This window comes from Onychostoma macrolepis, chromosome 13, assembly GCF_012432095.1.
Source record: "Onychostoma macrolepis isolate SWU-2019 chromosome 13, ASM1243209v1, whole genome shotgun sequence".
In the NCBI taxonomy this organism is placed as follows: Eukaryota; Metazoa; Chordata; class Actinopteri; order Cypriniformes; family Cyprinidae; genus Onychostoma; species Onychostoma macrolepis.
The window spans coordinates 24,342,339-24,365,325 of NC_081167.1; the positions used below are offsets into that span (position 1 = coordinate 24,342,339).

The 22,987-nt window shown below is 35.3% G+C and overlaps 2 protein-coding genes across 5 annotated transcripts in view; one reads left to right on the forward strand and one right to left on the reverse strand.

Moving 5' to 3' along the window:
* The window catches only part of lmbrd1 (LMBR1 domain containing 1), a 93,429-nt gene extending 90,149 nt beyond the window's left edge, over positions 1 to 3,280 (reverse strand). Inside the window, exons 1-2 of the mRNA XM_058796432.1 lie at positions 3,147 to 3,280; positions 1,304 to 1,480 (exon numbers count right to left, since the gene is read on the reverse strand). Coding sequence (XP_058652415.1) covers positions 1,304 to 1,480; positions 3,147 to 3,254 — 285 coding nt within the window. The 5' untranslated portion in view covers positions 3,255 to 3,280. The remainder of the gene's footprint in view (positions 1 to 1,303; positions 1,481 to 3,146) is intronic.
* A 7,391-nt stretch (positions 3,281 to 10,671) lies between these two features.
* Positions 10,672 to 22,987, forward strand: part of LOC131551995 (collagen alpha-1(XIX) chain) — a 164,239-nt gene continuing 151,923 nt past the window's right edge. For all 4 annotated transcript variants that reach the window (XM_058795306.1, XM_058795307.1, XM_058795308.1 and 1 more), the window contains exons 1-4: positions 10,672 to 10,886; positions 12,506 to 12,630; positions 15,176 to 15,247; positions 17,218 to 17,314. In XM_058795306.1, the coding sequence (XP_058651289.1) occupies positions 10,885 to 10,886; positions 12,506 to 12,630; positions 15,176 to 15,247; positions 17,218 to 17,314 (296 nt within the window). In that variant the 5' untranslated portion in view covers positions 10,672 to 10,884. The remainder of the gene's footprint in view (positions 10,887 to 12,505; positions 12,631 to 15,175; positions 15,248 to 17,217; positions 17,315 to 22,987) is intronic.

The window sequence follows — 22,987 nt, forward strand, 5'->3', positions numbered from 1 at the left end:
ATGAAACTCATCTAATTCTGATAAAGTTATATCTAGTCTTGACCTCTACAAGCCCTTTTTAACAATCCTAGGGCTGATCATTATCTCAAATGAAAACCAGGCCAGCACTGTCTGCAGATCTCAATTTATTCTGAACAACACACACTTGAGTACTTGATTTACTGTGCCTGGTGAATATACTGCCGGTGTGTTCTGTGATATTTCTAATGTATTTATTTATAGATCAACTGTTTCTGCAGACAACTGTTGATAGTCAAAATATGTTTGACTATTAAACAATGGAAATAACCTCACATCTCATCCAAATCTATCTAAGCCATCCGTAAGTTCATGGTGCTGTAATGTAATGGAATGGAATACAAATATCAGAATTAAAAGTCTCAGGCCCTGCTCTCCAATTAAAGGGACAGTCAGCATGAAAATTCAAATACTGTATTTCTTCAACCTCAAGTTGTTATAAACCCCTATGATTTTCATTTTAGAGGAGATATTAGGTGCTTTTCCTATTCAAAAAGTGAATGAAAGGCAGACACTGCTGTGATCCAGATTGAAAAAAGGCAGCTTAAGGCATCTATATGGAGCCATACTATATAATTGTTTAAATATCTAATTTGTGCACATTTTCAAATTGCCATTAGTTCTAATATATTGCAAACAAGTTTGAATAAGTGGAAGTTCAAATTAGATTTGAGAGCTACAGAAAAGTGCAAAATTAACAGTGGAGAACAGCTTAAATTTCAGTCTGCCATTTGACTTCAGAAGACTTGCAAAAGTTTTTCCATTTTACAAATTGACAGGCTTGGGTCATAATGTGCTTTCAGTGTATGCAGGAACCAAGTTACACGGAAGTTCTAAGTGAAGCACTCATTAAAGATCTCATGTCAGAGGAGGTAATTCTATGCTTAATTATTCATTATCCGTAGGGAAGAATGGTGGGCCCGTGATTTCATTAATTATGCCATTCAGTTGCCATAGTAACCACTGTCTCATTAGACCATTTGAGTCTCAAAGTAAAAGACAGATGTGTTCAATTCAGTCTGTGAACTCAAACCTGAAGTATTGATCTCTTGTCTTATTGCATTTGATTGAATAATGGGATGTTTTAGGAAAGAAATGACAGTGGTGAGAGTAAACTAATAGCAATCACATTCATGCCAGACATCCAAATCACTTATTCTGAAGAGCTCTCAGTCTCATCCATGAACAATGGATCAAGAACATGGATAATGGAGCTTCAGGGTTGAATCAAGCACAGATCTGAGTTCGAACAACGAACAACCATTCTGTACAGGAATATGGTTACCTTGTAAGTGCCATTTGGGTACTTCATGAAGGACACTAGGAAGATATCAACAGGAAGAAGGGCCGATGTGATGAGCGCAATGGCCAGAGCGCATATCGCAGTGATGGTGGAGATAACCTCGCTCTCCTGACGGCTCTGATATTTCCGAATATAAACCCAGCAGAAGGCCAAGATGACCTGAAGATACAGAGGACACTTTGAGATTTGCATCAAAATAATCCATTTAAATTAGTCTCATGATTTCTGGCTTTGAATTAAATGCTTAAAATTAGTTTTGTAGACAAAAAATATTCTGTCTATGTACAAATCTTGTGTACAAAAACGAATTTTATTTATTTTATCATTTTATGTTATTTTATTTTATTTATACGAGTTGGACCAGAGGGCAGGTAAGAATATTAGAGATATCAGCTAGTCATAAATGTATCATTCACATGTATATCACTTAAAAAAACATTTTACTATTTTTATCGTTACATTTTTATAATCATACAAAATTTCACAAAAAGTAATTAAATAAAATTAAGAAGTAAATCACCACCAACCCATATGTCAAGCCCTGTTCATAATCAAAAGCTGGCTTTTTTTAAGCGTTAGTGAGAAAATGTACAAGAGGCCTGATATTTGTGATCATTTGTAACAATTGTGTTAAAGTAGTGTGACACTATTTTAACAGGCCTAAATCTCTCTGGTGTCAAACCAATGCGTGTTATACTTATATCATACAGCTGGCCTTTTCATAACACACTTTAAAGGCCCTACAAGAGCTATTTAGATAACTCAAAATGTGATTCTGTATTACACTTCTGAAGAGGAAAGACCTGCCTACAGATTTAGAAGCCTCTGAGACAGTTGTCTCTGAAAAGCATTGTGTTGTATCTCATTAAAAACAAAACAAAACAAAACAAAAACTAACATAGTCCAACTTTAAAGAGGAACTTGTTTCAGAGTGAAAGGTCGTATTCCAAACACATCCTCTAGAAGCTCTCAGGACACAGCTAAAATGAGCTTGTGATTACGGGATGCTGTTTTCAGACAGGATCAATTAAGAGCCCTATGTGTATTAGATTCTGCCTGAATTGTTGGTCAGATAATGACCCAACGCTCTGCATTTAAATCAGGATGCTCCGATCCAATTATATAACAGGAAATACTGCTCTCTTTGCACTTGCTAAACTTGAGCAGGATGCACTTTAATTAGAAAATTAAGACTCTGGCGGCACTTCAATTAAACGCCTCGACAAGGTAGAATAAAAACAAATTACATATTTAAAAGCAATGTATAACTTCACCAATAAATGGAATAGTAAAAATAATAACATTTCCTGAACAGTCCCTTCTTCATCCATTGGTCACCAAACAGATAGTCCCGCCTCAAACAAACAAAGCTATTAATAACAGTACCAGAGAATCGCTGTGTTTCTAATTTTGGGGGGAATCAACCTACAATTACTTATCTTCATATATGAAATACTATGAACCATAAAAACAATCACTTGTATCTTAGATATTTGTGACAAATACATTTACTTACATGTAACGTTACTGTTGTACTTAAATCTGACCTGCTCTATTATTGAAATTTGAGGGTCTATTTCTTCGTACTTTAGTAAAACAGTTCAGTGTGACAATTCAGTAAAAGTCTATAAATATACTGTAACTAAACATAAACAGGCTTATGATATAACGTAAATAACCAAAATAGTTAGATAGCTCTATTATGTGCTACATGTTACTAGTACAAAGATACAAATCAACCAGGACAACACTTGACAGGGAATACCGCGTCTAACAACGTAATACTAGTAAATACAAGTTATAACGGGTAATTCATGTATCTCACCAGTAAAACAACAGTGAAAATAGACCATCCGAGCACAGATTCAGAGAGTAACGCTACAGGCGTCGCCATGACTGCTTCACTTCCTGCAACACAGCTGACGCTCGCCATGTGACCGGCGACGTCACACTACACACGGGCGAGAGAGTCTGGCTCAAATAGAAAACAAACTCGACATTTTCACATTTTTAATATTTTATATAGGCCTACATTCAAGATAGCTTTGACACAATCTGCACTGTAAAAAGCGCTGTATAAATAATGGTGACTTGACTAGATTCGATCATTTCATGTTAGAAACGGAACACTTCAGAACAATTTAATAAATGTCGTAATGAATAAAAAGTGTCAATGTAATAAATATTAGTAACAGATTAAGACATTTCTGAATTTCATGGGTCGCACTGAATTGTTTTATTTGTGGGTGAGGGTTTTGTCTTTTTCTTTTATTTTCATGTGATCTAGCTATTTTAATTTGTATTCCTTTACTGTTTTTGATTCTGTGAGTTAAATGCACATTTGTTAAATTGTAACTGAATGTGTATTTTAGCACTGGTTAGAATTGCTAATTCTTTTAAATTATGCATTTAACACTATGAGGTTTAGTACATGAAATACATTATTTTATGATATATTAGGGGACTTGACTCTCAAGTAGAGAAAATATTGTCATTCAAATAGAAACAGCAGGTTTCATGTGTTTTCCCTATCAAGATGACTCTGGTATTAATGTAAAGCATTATTGTATTTACCTTGTAGAGTTGCCAAGGTTTTGTTTGACATCATTCTGTTTAGTGAACTCTGGTCAAGTCTGAGTTGAATAAGTCCAAAAATAAATACCTAAAGCAAAAATACAATTATGCACTAAAAATAAATGATTTAGTTTATTTAATTAATTATTAATTATTATTATTATTATTATTATTATTTCATACACAATGTTAATTCAATGTGCTTAACATAAAAAGGATTTTAAAATAATCATAAAATATTTATACCATCAATAAGAAATAAATTCAACACTAAAATGTAAAAATAAATAATACAAAATAAAATAAAATAAATATAATTAAAAACAAATAAAAGGTAAAAGGAATAATAAATAGATGATAAAACCACCTGTGAGTGATTCTTTGAGCTGACAGACATTTAAGAAATAAGAGCATGCAATAAAAAAAGGAGAATGTGAATTTCCAAAAACAAAATGACCATCTGTCTTGATTCTTGCCTCATGAGAAAGAAATCGCTTTCCAGATTTAAAGTTTAATCTCTTAAAATCTCTTAGCCCTTCTGCTGGGACAGTGTGCAAATGTTTTGACTGGAACTATTCATCCACACTCTTCTTATATTTAATCTAGCCCAAGTGTCTCTGAAATAATTCATGATACTTGCTAAATTTTAATTTCCCTTTCTTTATTTGAGATCCACCATGTATGAATTCATAATCCAGTTGTCCTTGGTGATAACCAGTGAGCAAAACTATAAGTGACGGATCTTCTTCAAGTGCACCTGCTTGCCAGCTTTTGACTGAGTGACACATTGGGAGCCATTAAGCCTTTAATGTAATCACGACTATTTCCATCCCTTACACCTCAGAATCAATTACCTAATATTACCAGCCTCCATTTAGTGCCAGCTTTTTGAACCTCTGAGTTCAATTATCACACAGATGATTGGCAGAGAGTCAGTGCTGTTCCAGAGATGGAGATCTCACTCTTGAGGTCATCTGCAGGTGAGCAGTGATTTGAAGCAGGACTGCACTGTATGTTTTTAAAGTACAACAAAGGAGTCAAGAAATACATAATCATTGTCATACATCTGGATTTTAAACAGACCACACAAACACAATGCATGTCTAAACATACACACGGTGATCTATGATCAGGTTAAGGACAAAACCACTTCACATTCTGTGAACAATTAATGTGTCTTTACTATAGATTAAGTGCAGAATGATAAATCATGTTAGAGTTTATTCCAAATAAAGCACAGACATCATCAATTATCCACACACGCACAAACAGCATTCTAACACCGGATGATAAGCCTATAACCAGCAATCTAAGATTTTCCTTTCGGCTGTGCTAACAGAAAATGTCTAGCTCAGCTATTATTTCATTGAGATTCCTCAAACATAATGAATCATCGCTATTTCTAATTAATTTTTTTTATCTCCACAAATGGCTTGGCTGTACATCAGGAGAATGAATCCGGTTCGATTTAATGAGGATAATTACCAGTGTAAAAGGTGTAAATGAATAACCTTCTTCTCAGTGATAATCCACACCAAGAGCTGTCATCCACAAAAAAACTAACAGGGCAGGACTGCAGGATAGGTGGGATTTTAGGCCTACTGAAATTAACAGGAGATTTGCTAAAGACTGCTTTAAATTTAATGTCATCCATGCAAAATGTATAATGCAAGTGGAATACTTGTCCTTGTTTTGTTATGTAGGCTACATCCGACTTTAGGCACTTTGAACAATTTGTTTTAATTTCGTTCCGGTCTATTTATTTTATTTTTAATTTTAAAGTGAGGTGTTTAATTTCTGTGCCACTAGTGACACCAAGTGGATTCTTTTAAATGGCGTTCTAACTGGTTCGAACAGGTGTTCCTGAACACTTCCAACGTCTTTGATTGGTGAGACAAAATAAATAGCCCCGCCCCCAAACTCACTACATTTTCAAGCAAACGGCACAGTTGAAGCACAGTGTCAACTCGCCAAAAAACTACAAGAAGAATACCCACAGTGTTACACTTCGGCAAAAAATGTGATTGTCTCTGCATTTAAGCTGGGATAAGAGAAAGTATTTTATTTAGTCATGGGAGAACCGAGACTATTTGAATATTCGAATCAATTGAAGTTGAACTCTTGCTTCGCAAATGATACTTTTTCGAACTACTCGAATTGCCGCAATGACATGCTGGTTAAAATCCATGGGTTAAAACTATAAAACTTGCAGTTAATACTGGTTCGCTTATTAGGAAAAAACAACTACTGTGAAAACCTCTTAACATTTCAAAGGAAGTCTTGTTTGCTAAAATCACGTGCGCTTCGATGCACTGATTCAAAACAAAAGAAAATTTCAAAGAATCAGTGTTTCGAATGAATACTTTAATTTTAATAGAAAAAATATATATATACTGCATTCATGTCACAAAGCCAATAATGTCGCTAGCTGCATTGCTTGTTCCTGTGTATGTTGTTTTTGCTGCTCAGGTATCTGTACTTTATATAAACATGGCATCACTTTACACACTTTGGCACATTCAAACAGTTGCTATAGTGATTAAAGACCAGTGCAAAGTGATCAGGCAGGAGAGTAAGAGGCCACGGGATAATCACCGATATATGATACTGACCATGAGACCTGGGTCCTCATGTAAACTGTGCTGCAAGGAAATGACATGCAACATTGAACGTTTATCATATCCTCAAGATTCTAATTTATGCCTTTAACACTTACTGTTAATCCAAAGCAATTTACAATGCATCAGCTGTACTCTCTTGCTCAGGCCAAGTGAATCAAACCTTTGACCTTGACATTGCTAATGCTATATTCTACTAGCTGACCTATAGGAATGAAACTGATTGCTTATCTCATGATAATGATAACGAAGTCTTAAAAATAGCAACTAATAAGCAGTACTGTCACAAGATAGATGTTTATGTTTAATAGCTGCTGGTCGAAATAGCCATGCAGACATGAGTTCTTCAAAAAATATTTTTTTCTATCAATTTACTCTTGAAAAATAATATCTGAGGGGTTCATTTCTCCCAGGATCCTTTAAAATGCACACTCAGCACTGATATCGTTCCCTTTATAAGTGCACTACAGACTGTATTGTCTAGTCTCAAGGAGACTGATAGGCACCAGGAAATTTCCATTAGCTGTGGGATACGGTGAGATACTGAATCTAATACCCTGATTTCATTTAGTCTCTGGGTCACATTTGCCATCATTTTATCAATCTCATTTGTCCTTTCTACAATAACCTGACAGGAAAAGCCGGAAGTACATAACAGAGAGCATGATGGAAATTTTAAATGGTTTAAACGCAACATGAACTATAAGTGAATCCTTAAATAAGTAGCCTACTGCAACCTTCTTTAATTTTGTGAGTCAGATTTTCAAAGTGGCCCATTTATTACGATATGCCTGCTTGCACGCTTCCCAGAATGTCTCAAACCCAAATTCCCAACAACAAAGTACAATATCCACAATTTGCAAATAAGATTTTAAGTATAAATGTACTAAAATTATTGAAACATATATGTATCTAGTTTGCTCATACAAGTCTAAACATCTCAGTTTTACCAGAAAATCATTAGCCATGTGCTTCATGTAAGCTTTTTACATTAATATATCTGTTGAATTCAATTTCAGTGAATGACTTTGGCTTTCCAAACATTGACAGGCTGCATTTAGTCTTTCTTCTTTTGTATTAGACCTGCATAAATGGGCATGTGAGCTCACCACTGCGGCAAAGTGAATGAGGTTTTTAGGACCTCTTGTTCTCAGTTGTTTGCAATATCCATCTATTTAGTTTTCACTGGCAAACTGGAGCAACATGAGATACAGGAATAGAGCTATTGTTTGAGAAGCACTTTGGGGAAACAAAGCCTGCGTACAAAATATACAAACCATATGGCAATAAGAAAGAGTAATATAACCCATGCTCCGGGTGATGCATTAAGCTAACAGACATTTCAATAGTGAGAAATATGCAACAACTGAGGAGAATGTAAATAGTGTGTCTCTTTTAACGGCAGGTGGATTGGAAAAACAGGTGTTCCGTCTGATATCAGTTGATATCATGTGTGGATTGGGATGTTTGTTTGCCAGGAAAACAGCCTTCGAGAAAGTTTCTAAATGTGAAGAAGTGAAAGAATACGCAAAACGTGCTGTTTGGGAACCAAACGGCATCACCTACTAAAGTGGAGCAGAAGAGGGGTTTGTGTATTCCTCTGCTAAGAGAGGAGCTTAAAATCCATGTACTAAGAGTTTGTTTGAAAGTGAATTAATTACTGTAAGACACATCATCAGTCTAGAGATGAACATGATGTCTGCTGATAAAACTTGTGTATAAAGATTTAAAGGGGTTACTGGGGGATTATGATAAATCATACATGATTACGCTTTTTAATTTTTAACAGATTCCTTGTTCGTCTTCACATGCATAAACAAGTAAATGTTTTTCGTGTGGCTTCTTGGCCCAAATGCTCTGAAATAGGTGACCTTGCTTCGAGAAACCCAAAGACAACATAAACAGCAAACCCTTTTTATTTTCAAAAATAAAAAGAACTGAAAGAGTGTGTGTGTGTGTGTGTGTGTGTGTGTGTGTGTGTGTGTGTGTGTGTGTGTGTGTAAATTATTAAGATATATATATGAAGAGTTTATTTTCAAAAACATATAACTCTATTTTTATTAATTTTCATAAATCACGTTTTTTATTGTGTTATCGTGTTTTTTTGTTTTACTGTGTTAGTTAGCTGTATTTTTATTATTATTATTATTATTTAATCTAAACAACCCAACTGCAGTTTGATTGATATTAATTGGAAGATATAAAAAGAAGAAATAAAAAAGATCATTTTTGAGTTATCTGTTTTTGCAAATGAACTCTCTCTCTCTCTCTCTATATATATATGGAATAACATAACATCTTATGATCATTTACACAATCACATGAACATAAGAGATCACAGGAATAAATTAGATATTATATATTAGATACACACACATATATGTATATATTCAAAATAACATAATGTTAATAATTTTTAATAAATAAAACAAATATCCTACGTACTATATATTGCAATTAAAACAGAACACAAAGTAGAAGCATTTTTATTTTAACTAAACTCTTTTCCTCAAATTTTCATCATCCTTACAAGGGGAACAGACACAACAGATAGTGATGTTTCATACTGACGCATCTGCACAGGGAAGTTTGATTCTGGGTCAGCATGGGCTGCATGTTTTCTGCATGTTGTTCTAGTGCTAAACTTCCCATCTGCGGGCTTAAGGTGGTTGTTTCTCGGTGGTGGGACATTCTTCAACAGAACACAGGGGACATTAAGATGCTATCGTAGCAGAAATGCAAGTCTGAAGTGAATCACAGCTGAGAAGTCTCATTGATTCCCTGTCTGAGAAACAGCTGTTCTGAAAGCAGCTGGGTTGGGGGTGCATGGTAATGTGGAGACACACTAATAAGGCCAATACAAAAACAATCCTAAAAATGCGTCTCATTATTCATCAGTGTTGAGGGCCTTGTGTAAACATAAAAGTGGTGGTCAGAAGAGTCAGATGGTCAGGTGAGAAATCGCAATGTGCTGCAAATCCCTGCTTGAAATGAACAGTGCTTTCAAAAGTAGATTCATATGAAAGCATCCAGAGGAATAAACAGGTTGTGGACATATAGAGAACTCTATATAGACAGTGCTGAAATTCATATCTTGAGTAACACGCACCAGAAATCTCCCATATATTGAAGATTTGTGGTATATGTATTGGAGATTTGTAGTATTCGTTGCATTTCAAAATCAAATCCTATGCTTTTTTTGTTGCAAACATTCTCAATGTGTCATCTATTCGAATACATTTAATTTTAATTTTACTTTTATTCAATAATAATTCTATAATGTTTGTATTTTAAAAAATGTGGTATTTATAGAGTGAAACACACTAACAAGTCCAAATGAAGCAATGACTATACAAAACTGATAACATGACACAACAGGATTAATAAACCAATAGAAAACCATTCAAAAAGTAAACAGAAAAGAAATTGCATGCAAAAGAAAGAAAAGAAAAGAAAAACATTAAAATCCATAAAAATAGGGCACAATGTACTGTATTAATTTTAAATAATTTTCTGTATTTATAATACAGATAATGGATAATGTGCCAGTAAGCAGTTATTTTACAGAATTATTTCTTACAGTGCAAGATACGAAACAAAATAAAATAAAAAAAACTACATACACTTCAAAAATAAAAGACAGGACAACTCAAATACGAAACAAACCCCCACAAAGTTTTTACATTTAGTTAAAATATTTGTCATCCAAAAAACTGGCTAATATTTCCATGTAGCTGATAAATATATGTGTTTTGTGTGTCACTTTTGTAGTATGTGCTACAGTATAAACCCATCCTGAGCAACACTATTATAATGAATAATATTATAATATTTACACTATAATATAATATTTCTATTATTAATAATATAATATTTACTGAAATACATAGCCAAGCAAAATCAGTTCACAGCAAAAAAATAAAAATTGACAATGCAAATCATTTTAATCATTATGCATGCAGCATGCCATCATTTTAAATATGTACACAATTGATTAAAATGTGAAAAACGTAAGCTCAAAAAATATAAAAAAATTTTTTTTTTTTATAGGAAGTTTGTCTTTAAATGTTGACCTCTAATTTGAAGGAAAAGTTAGTACCCCTGCTATTGGTCAAGTAGCCTGTGTACTGTAGCGTGTTCCACAGGGAGCCCCTCAGAGTGTCCTGTCCGTCCTGATGTGTGCTGCTCTAATGAGTGGGTGGGAGGGTCAGGCAGTGCGACAAATAAGGACACGGTTCCTGCACGAGCTTTCATTCTCACTTTTATTTGCAAGTGTGCTTTGGACCCACAGCTGCCTAAAATGCGCTAATTAACCAAACAGGATTTGCTTGTGCTGTGTGTTTACGCTGGAATAATAAACTTTCTCAGCAAATGTAAGTAGCCGGTGTTCATCTGTCTCGGTTGTTGTGACTTTGTAGGTGTTTTTGCAGAGTATGAGTGCGGTGTCATTTTTTAATGATCATGTTTGATGTCATCTGAGTTTAACGCCACTGTGAGTCCTCTGTGCTGTCGGCGTTCGCGTACTTGAAAGAAAGAGAGAGAGAGAGAGAGATTGAATGTTCAGCATTGCTGATTTATCATCATTCGGTTACACAGAGAAAATGCAGTAAACAGTAGCTTTTGACCATGTGCATGTAAATTAAATATTCGCAACTATGCTTTTTAAGCACACTAATGAGGCCATGTTGTGTTTTGTTGTTGTTTATTGCTAGTCAGTTTGGATGAAGTTTTAAGAAGCGATTTTGATTGTATTAATAATGATATATTTAATATTAAACAATCTGGTTGAAGTGCACGTGGCGTTTGACCACTGATATTTATGGATTAATGCGATGATATCAAATATTGAACACTCCAGCTTTAGCTTTACATCAAATGCATGCATAGATTATGCTGTTTCTTTCATTTAAATGACTTTGTTTTTATTGTAATATGGGTAGTTGACAACGTGCAGAGTAACTTTTCTCATAATCATGTTTTTAAGTTTGTCTTTTTAACCATTTCAAGTACACTTGTGTCATGAACAAAAAGGCATGTTTAAAAGTACAAACATCCCACATAATACAATTAGACATGCATGTGTAATTAAAAAAAGGCATTATTTGCTTAAATGTGTCATTTTTGCTTGATATGAGTTTTCAGATTTTCAGCTTGATTTTATTATTCAGTAAAGCCTTTAAAAGTGGGTGAAAAGTGTAATGGACTCATGACCATAGGGTGAAACTGCAGTCCTAAAAATTCATTCTTTTTTTTTTTTTTTTGTGTGTGGGTGGAAAGTTTTCATTCACTACCTGACATTGTGTAAATTACACCACCCATGTAATACAATATTCTATTTGCAAAAAAAAAATTATTTTTATTTTTTTAGCTTTAATCAAAAATCGTAGAAAAACAGCTTTTAAGTCAAACGTTGAACTTGAGTTTGAAGTTCACAACAAACCAATTTACCACATGTTTATATGCAGAGATGCACTAACGATTGAAGCCTACAAAACTGCATGTGCTTCAAAACTCCATAGCACCAGTGTTTAATTATTTAGCGCAATTTGTTTGCCTTGTTACTTAAGAGCTCAATAACAACAGTCAGCGGAGGGTAACGGATCATATTGGTTTACAGGAATCTGGCACTGGGTCCCCAGAAGCACCTCATGCTGGAAACTTACTCTGGCCTGGAGTTTATTCTGAGGAGTGAAATGTCACACTTGAGATTTTGCGTTAAGACGTTTCACCACATAATTGATGTGCTAGACGGATTTTACAAAACATGATCTATTCCCACATATTCTATAAGATAGCTCATTTTCATTTGATGTTGACTATAGGCCATTAAATACATTAATTTAAATCAGTTGTTTATCAGTAAAACATATTGAAGAGTAACTAAAATGTGAAGCCAATGCAATCAGTCATCATACAGACAGTAACAAGTGGTGTTGCGTTACCCAGAAGAGCATCAGAGAGTTGTAAAAGTGACGTTGTTTTCTATTTCTAGGTTTTCAAGGGGCCCTTTCTCATGTGCCAAAGACGACATGATTCACTGTCTCAGATGGACTGTTTTCCTGTGGGTCGTAAATTCCATTCCTTTTGCTTCAGGAATGACAGTGAATGAGAGAATGGGTATGTATGCTGTCACCAAAAGGTCCGCACCAAGATGTTTGCTTATTCTTGTCCGCTTGCAAAAGGTTTGATTAGAAGCGATTACATCTGTTTGGTTTTTCGAGCCTTGTTCGTTTCCGCACAAGAGGTCAATGTTGACTTCATCGCTCTGGTGCAGAGCGCCACTGTCATCACCTTTAATTAGCGCTCTGTTTAAGCTTTCTTGTTTGGAATCCTTGTATGCAAATGAATTGTTTGTGATGAAAGACGTCACACCCTCCTTTAAGAAGCAGGGACTCTTGCACGGCTATTTGAAATCCCTGCATGCGAGGACATGGCGTCAAGCCCTTGACCTGGGTGGCATTAGTCAGAAGCCACCAGGACACATCCGCTCTGGTGTTATGTGTCCGATAGAATTGCTTTATTGGCCCCATTCAGATTAACCTGAGGCGATTAAGGAATATTATTGCACAGTGTAAATGCCCACGAATGAGAGTCCTCTGAACAAGAGGACAGGCAAGCAATATTTTTGCCAGCTGAGTGAATTGCTATCTCTCGTGATCCACTGTGCGAGCGTGACATCCAGGAAGAGATTTAGAGAGGATTTGCAGCATGTGTCCCGTCTCCTTAAGAGTCGGCAGTTTGCCAGCAGATGTGCTGATTTTTGGAATTTCCTGTTAATGCTGTGTTTTGTGAGTTTGTGGCTGTGGATGTAGATATGTTTGTGTGTGTTTGCATTTGTGTCTGTGTGAGTGTCCTTTTTATTTGGGATAATTGTTCTTGATGAACCAGAATTCGTCCTTCAGCAATATCAGCCTGCAAATGTTATGGGAGGGGAGACTGGGGCTTGTTGTTTCACTGGGATCTCAGTAGCTAGTAGGCTTTTTATGAAATAAAACCATTATTTGTTTACATCCAGTGTTACAAAAGTGTCGTTTTTGCTTGATTATGAGTTTTCAGATTTTCAGCTTCATTTTTATTAATCAAGGTGGATTTTAACTTAAAATTCGAATCGTGTTCTCAGGACAAACAGTGTTTTAAATACATATGAGGTTGGGGCAAGTTGTCACATTTCCTTAAAATGAAGTTTTATACTGTTTACTCACTTACGATATTTGTCAACCAAAACGACTATTTGATGTTTTTGGATGTTACATTTTTATTTTATTTTTTTGCTTTTTCATAAATGTTTTACAACTTTGGTTTTGCTGAAAAGGCTGTAATAGATTGCAACAGTTTGGTTTTGGATGTAAAAATCCCATTCATGTTATCTGTAAGGGAATTGATTTTTAACCATAATTAATAAGTACTGTGAATTACAAGGTTGTTAGTTAATGGTACACTATATGCTTTTGTTGTAACCATCAGCCTGTATTATTATAACTCATTTTTAAAAATAATTGTTTAACAGCTATATTTCTGGAGGAAAACCACATTACCCATAATTCTACAAAAAACACAGCCAATCAGAGATTTGAAACAAGCAGGCAAATCATGCCAAAATAATTGTTTAGTGCTCCCTCACTCCCGGGAAGCAATGCAAATTATGTAATAGTCTTCCTATGCTCTCTGAAATTGCTTAAATATTTCCATATAAATATGCATGTTTTGCAAAAATTTAAAATATATTGTTTCTGTATACATAATCAACATCTTTAAACCAATAGTTTTATATTTAACCATTGCTTTTATTCTGACTGTCATTCACAATGCTTCAGGTGATTGCATTTTTCCCCCTCATTAAAGCCGTGCGCAGTTTTACACCTGTTGTCTTTTTGCTTCAAATTAAGATTTTTAATGTTCCGATTCACATTGTAGCTGGATGGTTTGCTTCATGGCTTATAACTCTTTGAATTAAGACTTTATTAAAATGTTTCTGGATCAAGGTGCTGGAAAAATTGGACGGGCACAGTTGCATTCTATGCGCTTGATGTCAAGTGTCGCAGTTTCCAGGTCCAAACACTCCATCAGATCCCAAAAGCAAAAACAAAACTGTTCTAATATACACTCACAGTGTGCAATAGTACTACTGAAAAAATCATGATTCTAACCTTTATCTCCTTACCAAAATTTTAGTTAGACATACAGTTATTCATGCTTTATAAAATATTGGTGTCCAGGGCACTGTGAGCATGGAAACTGTAGCATACACCACATATATTTTTTAAAAGCTTAGCTTAAAGATGTGCTAAAATTAATAGTGCTCATAATATTATTCTCATTTGGAAAGTGGAGTTGAAGCTTGGACCTGGAAACGGTAACATATTTCATACATCACGACTAAACAAATGGATAGGCTGTTTAATGGTAGGTTCCCATTGTGACAACTTACCCACTTCAATGAACTGTATCTTTTTTCATGTGCAATAGCCTAACTGTTGAAATGGCTTTTTTTTTGTAGTCTAGACTTTAAGGTACATGACTATACAAACATTGATTTACAATACAAACCTAAAACTGTGACGCTAGCTGTAGTCTCCTCTATACTGAATAACCTAAAACATTACCAGTGTTTAAAAATCAATTCAATTGCTTCATTAACACATGATATTCCTCTCCTCTGCAGATCACACATGTCCGCCCATGAAGCTGGAAGAGAAATGGCATACCAATGTGAACATACACAGAGAATTCACAGGTACAAACAAAGAATACTGTATATACAAATAGAAATCAGGCATAGCTCGTCCTTACGCAGTGCTGTTAAACATCAAACTGGCTGTTTAAAACATCCCCAATGTTGCACATGGCTGAAGCTGACAGAGCAATTTATACAGCTAATTTTGCATTTCCTAAATGAAATGCCAGTTCTTGCAAGCCAGCTAAAGAATACTGTCAAAGTTGTAGGTAAACTGAGTTTTTAAAATGTGGTTCTGTAAAATACAGTGTCAGAGCGTTTGCTATCTGTTGGCTGCACACAAGAATCACGGTCACTGTATAAAGTGTAAAAATGGATGTACATTATCAAAAGTTTGGGGTTGGTAAGATTTTTTTTTTTTAAATGTTTTTGAAAGGAATGCTCACCAAAGCTGCTTTTATTTGTTCAAAAATCCAGTAAAAACAGTAACAACGTGAAATATTACAGTTTAAAATAACTGCTTTGTATATTTTAAAATGTATTCCTGTGATAGCAAAGCTGAATTTTTAGCAGCCTTTACCTCAGTCTTTAGTGTCACATCAGAAATCATTCTAATGTGCTGTTTTACTCAAGAAACATTTATTATTATCAATGATGAAAACAGTTGTGCTGCTTGAGATTTTTGTGGAAACTGAGACTATTTGATGACTGGGATGTTCAAAAGAACAGCATTTATTTTAAATTGAATATTATTGTAACATTGTAAATGTCTTTACTGTCACTTTTGATCACTTTAAAGGGACTTTAATGAAAATTCTGTTACTCACCCTCATGTCGTTCCAAACCCGTAAGACCTTTGTTCATCTTCAGAACCCGAATTAAGATATTTTTGATAAATTCTGAGAGCTCTCAGATCCTCCATAGACAACAATGCAGCTGCAATGTTCCCAGGTCCAGAAATGTAGCAAGGACGTCGGTAAAATAGTCCATGTGACATCAGTGGTTCATCTGTAATTTTGCAAAGCTACGAGAATACTTTTTGTGCAAAGAAAACAATAATAACATAAGTACCCCAGAATGTAATTAACTTAATCAGCATTGTTTACATTAAGCATGCGCGCTGTCTACTGAACGTAAACAATGCTGATTACATTGATTACTTTCTGGGGTACTCTCCAAAATTGTTGAATTGTTTTCTTTTCACACAAAGTATTCTCGTAGCTTCGTAAAATTCCGCTTGAACCACTGATGTCACATGGACTATTTTACCGATGTCCTTGCTACGTTTCTGGACCTGGGAACATTGCAGTTGCATTGCTGTCTACAGAGGGTCAGAGAGCTCTCAGATTTGATCAAAAATATCTCAATTTGTGTTTCGAAGATGAACGAAGGTCTTTACGGGTTTAGAATGACATGTGGATGAGTAATAAATGACATGGTTTTTGGGTGAACTAACCCTTTAATGCATCCTTGCTGAATAAATATGCATTTTAAAAAAAAAATCTAACTTTTAGACTGTAGTTTACTGTTAATGGTTAAATAGATAGCAAGAAAGTAAAGACCAATCATTATTTGATATGCAAATACCACAGTGCCATCATCAATGTAGGTTAGATTTAAATGCTAGTTGCGTCAAATACAAGGAGTGTATTAAAAACGGTACACCTAAGGCCGAAATCGTCTACAAAACAAAGCTTGAATAGAGTCTGCACTAATCATAGAAGTTTAGAATAAGCCCCAAACCAAAATGTTTAAGGAATAACAATAGTGTTGCTTTGCTAATACTAATCATTCCAGATAAAAGACTATAAATGTGTGTTCAACAGTTTGTACGGGACAACATTTACTGAAAACCTCTTGAGCCTTAAGCTAATGTTGTTCCTTTAGCAGAAGATGATGGTAACAGCGCTAAGGTCGTGTTTTCATTTCCCAAAATGTTTACACGATGTACTGTAAGTTGCTTTGGATAAAAGTGTCTGGTGAATGCATAAAAGTAATGTGTGTTTGCCTTTTTCATCTCTTGTTTACAGGGTTTGATTTAGCTGAGAAGTTTCTTAGAAAAGGCACTGTGACGGACAACAGGCTGTTGTTGAGACTGGGAAGTAAGCCCTTGTTTAAACCAACAGAGTAAGTTCTGCAAATGTTGATGTGGTTTTGATATTGTGCCATTTATTTTCCACTCGCACATCATTCAGAGGATTGTTTTGTCTGAAAACAATGTTAACCGTGACTGCTAAGCTGGAAGTTATTGCAGCAAATGTGCATATCCATATGGATGTTTACGTAGTTTGGACGTGATCGACGATGTGCAGAATCTTCTAGCATCTGGAGAGCAGAAAGTAGGACAGTTCCTTGCAGAATCACTGCTGTGATGAGCATGTTATGATGGTAGTTTGAATTAATGCCCACATCCACATGTTGCGTGTTTTGGTTGGCCTTTCTGACAGCTTTTTGTATAAATCTCCGGACGGGACAGAGCACAGGTTGCCTCGCTGAACAACTGCGTTCTCAGAGCCGTTCGCATGAGTTTACACCACTTAAGATTTGAAAATATGCCAGGCTGCTATTGGGCTTCTGCGACGCAAACCAATGTTTTCTCATGGTGTAAGCTTGCTTTCACTTCAACCGATATCCGTTAGAAAACTCAGGAGATGTCTTGTATGTGTTTTAATGGCGTGTTGACATGGAATGACCCAGATATCACGAGCTTGCTGAGATAATTCCCCTCGCATTGGCTAATAAGGATAAACTGTGAGGTGAGCCGTGAGACATGTTGAATAATTTGGACAGAATTAATTTGCAAACTGTGGGCAGTGGGCTCGACCAAGGAGAAAGAGAGGTGACTGTAATGGAGTACCGCCTAGAAGAGAAATCAAGCAGTAATGGGGAATCATGTCCTGTATATTAATTGCCTTAAAATGACTTTAATAACTTATTGCTCAAGGGTGACACCAAGTTCAAAGAAGGCTTCTGTGTTCGTTAGACTTTTCAGGTATGTTTAATATACGTATAACAGCCCTGGACATGTAGAGTTATGTAGGCTGTGTTCCTTCAAGGTCAGCTGTCCAAACCGCGTGAACCCACAGCATATTCATGAGTCCAAAGAGCTCAAATTAATGCTCAAAAGAACTCTTTTGTATTTTGCTGAAAAGCTGGTGGGATTGTGGCAAGTTCCAGACTGAGTCAGAGGTGGGAAGACTAGAGTTGAAATTCCCTCAAAGCGTTCCAGTCGGTCGTACGTCACGGTAAAACGTAAACAAAATAGGGTGGCGGCATGACTTATGATAATTATGACAAACATAAAAGCGTGGTGTTTGCACTACAAACATCTGACAAAAAAAAACCTAGCAACGCCTAGGTCTTGGGTTTGATTACCAGGAAATGCATGAACTGAAAGTTTAATGCAGTGCAAGTCTTTAAGATAAAATCATGCATAAATGCAAATTACATTAAACATAATACCTTCACAGAAGAAACGGGGTGTTTACACTTTTTGTTTTGATTGTGATGCTGTGAACGTGACTATATTTCATATTTTTTAACTATAAATATTTTTTCTGAATGATTTAATAACTTTTTTCCCCCCTCAATGCTTAGTGCTTTTGTTGCCATAGTCTTGGAAATTACATAAAATTATGCTCATGTGATCTAATTAAGTCAGGGTTGATTATTCTGCCCCATTTTTTTTCAAAGTCTGTTGTTGAGCTTCATTCCCATGGTTATTTTCGAGTTGGAAGTAGGAGAATTCAGAGTTGTCTGGAACTTTTTATTTATTTATTTATTTTTAGCAAGACCATATGGACAGTGGCACCAAAAAGTACAGTATTTGGGCACAATGCATCAAACCTAGTGACATTCATTTAAGAAATACAGCACAGACACATTTCACAAGCAAAATGTAAATGTTGTAAACATTTGTAAAACACAGATACATTTACTAAATAATAAACTAAATTACAATCTATTGAACATTGAGGGTTGAAATTTTTTTTATATATAAATCTTTTTTATTTATTTATTTATTTTTTTTTAAGAAAATCATTTTAATATGCTAATTTGGTTATCAAGCAACATTTCTTATTATAATCAAAGTTTAAAAGAAAACTGTGGAAACCATTATTAATTTTTCATGATTCTTTAAATGGGAAGTTCCAAAGAGCAGCACTTATTTTTGAATGGAAATACTTTGTAACATTAAACTGTAAATGTCTTTATTGTCACTTTTGGTTGATTAAATGTGTCCTTGTTGAATAAAAATATTAATTGCTTTAAACGGTATTTATTTTTACCCTTTCCTGTGATTTAAAATCACTGTACCACACATCATCTCATTACTTTAAGATGCAAAGCATTTGGACACTTCCAGTATGTTCCTAGTTAATGTGATGTGCTACATCTGTGTAAACTTGAGGAGAACCGACTACATAAATCCATTTAAAATGTCCCTGGGACCAGTTAGTTAAATGTAATCACCAGAAGAGGTTCTGAGAAAAGGTCTGGCGTAATTTGTTTTTTGCGAATGCCACTTGGTTTGATAATTTGTTATCTAAAGCAATAAGATTAATCCATTTTTAAGTGTCTAAGATTTCAGGGCAGTACATTGCGCAATAAAGCAGTACATTGTTTGACATTTGTAGGTAATTTGTTCCTTTGTGTTTCATAGTCTTTAGCTCAATCTAACTGATTATTCTCTGTGGTTTCAAGCACACCTGCTGGTTTGGCCGTAGAGATTTAGCACCCAGTGGACATCTCTTGTACCTCCACGTGTTTCACGAGTGAAAAATAACACCCAGTCATCTGCACAGGGAAAGGGGGGATATTTTTAGCGTTTTTTATACAACTGTAAACACACTGTTTGCTCCCCGGGACCCCAATGGAGTCATGGGTCAGATGATTTGCGATCTGTTGCTCTGTCCGACGCTTGGTCGTCAGCGGCCTGCTGTGGGGCCTTCTATCTGCTGCTCAGACCTGCCCTCAGGGACCAACTGTGAGTCTCCTTGGCTGGAGGTGGAGTGCAGTTCTGAGGGATGAGAATGCCAAGTTGTCTACCCGGACCCCCATACAGACACACACACACACACACACACACCGTCAGACCTCAATTAAGCTGAACTCTGACAGGTGATGGCGTTAGTCAGCTGGATGTGTCGGGAGGTGGAGAAGGGGGTCAAAGAGCCCCCAGCACAAACTCCAAACATCTCTCACTTTACTCGCAGGAAATGCAGCCGGGCCCCGTCGTCCAGTTGATACGGTCACATGGAAAGAGAAGGCTCCACTCCTCCAGACTATTTTCCATTAGTTGTTTCACAGATGACTCTGCTATGATGTGCTAATTGCATGTTTGGTATTTGTTTTTATGAGAGGCAAGGGGCGTGGGAATGATCTGAAAAGCGTTGGGGGAAGCACAATATAAAGCTTATGAACTTTGCTCATGAATATTAATTGTGTGATGTAATGTTTGCCAGGTAGTCCTAACTGAGTTGTTGATAAACAGGCACAACCCATAGTAAGCTTACCACACGTTTGTTCATTTCATTGCTTAAATTTTGCCATTTCTATGTGGCAGAGTACATATTTCTTTTCTTTTCTTTTTTTTTTTTGACTATGGGCAAAATGAAACCCTTTTTGCACCATTGTTGGCACAAAACCATCAAACACAATTGCAGTCAGTTTGTTTGCCCAATATGAGACAAAATAATGCTGGTTCAACTAAATGTTTAATTTGTGTAGATTTTTCTGTTTGTATCCTTTGAGAGTGCATGTGGGATGTTTTATTTTATTTTTCTATTTATTGTTTGCAATGCTGTGTAGTGCCACTAGAAGTGCACAAATTTCATATTTGACTATCATTTTGTTTTCTTTTAAATAAATGTTTTATTACATTTTATTAAAACATTTAAATGTATAATATAACATATATAATGTAATATAATATATTTTTGGGAAAAATATAGGCATAAAATGTATATAAAAAATATATTTTTACCAAAGTGGGGTGGTGATAAACTTATATTATACATATTATATTATATAATATTATATATAATGGGGGGGCAAACCTTTATTATTAAATTAGATATTTTATTTTATACATATACATATACATACATACTAAATGTATATAGTATAATATAATATGCATGGGTTTTTTTATTTGATTAAATTTTTTTAGCAGTTGTACCATTTGTTTGCTTATTAATCTGCATGTTCAGAGATTAGTTTAATATGGGCTGCATTAGAGTGTTACATCCCATCATATTTGGCATATGGCCTCTGATGTCCCTATTTAACAGCTCAGTGATGAAGTGAATTGATGTCACAGTGCCCAGGTTGGTGCGCTCCGAAACACTGCACTCACTTATGAGGTCTCACTCGGCACAAGTCCATTCCACCGGCTGGCCATATCAAGTATAATTTAGGGTTGCATTCATAAAATCAATTACTCAGCAATTCCAAAAAAGTCTTTATTCTCTCATTGTGAACCTATTATTGCCTCCTACCTTATCTAGATACATGCTAGATTGAATTTTTATGGAATTGACAAGCCGTTCCAAGAAGACTTTCTTTCTTCTGTGGAATGCAGGAGATGCTTTAAGAATATTCTTTCATTGTATGAAGATGCCATATTTTCTATAGCCATGTGAGATTTTTTTGAGAAACACTGAAGTTTAAGGCATTATGCACTGAAAATTCTCACATCTACTGAAGTTCTGAAACTTTATTCATGCTTCCACACATCTTCCTTTGTGTTCCACTGTATCTTGAGGGTGAGTAAGTGATGACTTGAGTGATATTTTGAGTAGATTACAAAATTTTGCGGTCAGTTTTAGTAATATTCCGGCCATTGTCCTATAATACATCTGTACTAGTTTCCCATAAGCCTCTCTTCTGTGTCTTCCTCTTATGCAAAAGCATTTGATCTTGCCATCATGTAAAGTCAGAGTATATATTATTTTAATAATGTGCATTTTCCTCACTGTGCCTGTGAAAGCAGGAGACACGCTATGCAGACGTGCCTAGAGAGAATGATCTATTTGAGAAGAAACTCATTTTCAGCCTGTCTTGCCTCTCTCTCTCTCTCTCTCTCTCTCTCTCTCTCTCTCTCTCTCTCTCTCTCTCTCGTTCTTCTGTCCTTTTAAAGTATTCATACATGAGATTTTCCCATTGTCAGTTTTGCTGATTGTGTTTGATGAAGTGCCAGTAAATTACCAAATAGTGTGTGAAAGAAATGAAAAAGGAAAATGGGAGTAATTCTTTCTGCAACACTTACAGTGTTATGAAATTCACTCAAAAATTTAATATTACTCTTTCAACAATTTTAATAACCGGATGGAAGCTTTAACATTTTTTTAGCATTTTTTCTTGTACCACGAGTTTGCTTCAAGTCACAGCTACAGTGTTTCGTTCAGAAGAGTGAAAACATCTCAGTGGTTTCAAACAACAGACCGACAGACAGAATGATTTCAGTTTATGAAAGGACACATTTTACAGTTTTCTGTTAAATTAATCTGATAAATCTTACAGGCAAGGCTAAAGAGAAAAATGCAGAGGAGAACATTGATGCCAATGCACTTGGCCTATTGAAGCTTTGAATAGAAGTGTTTGTTAAGTGAAAATAGCACTTTACTGCTGAACTGAAGCAGTAATTAAACACTTTCTAGAACATTCTTATTCTCTCATATGTGGCATTAGGAAGTCTGATTGTTTGAGTCTGAGGATTGTTTGAGGAAGTCTGAGTCATTTTGTTTGGACAGTTCATTTAACAGTTCAAAAGCAATTCACTTATTTACTGTCATTCAT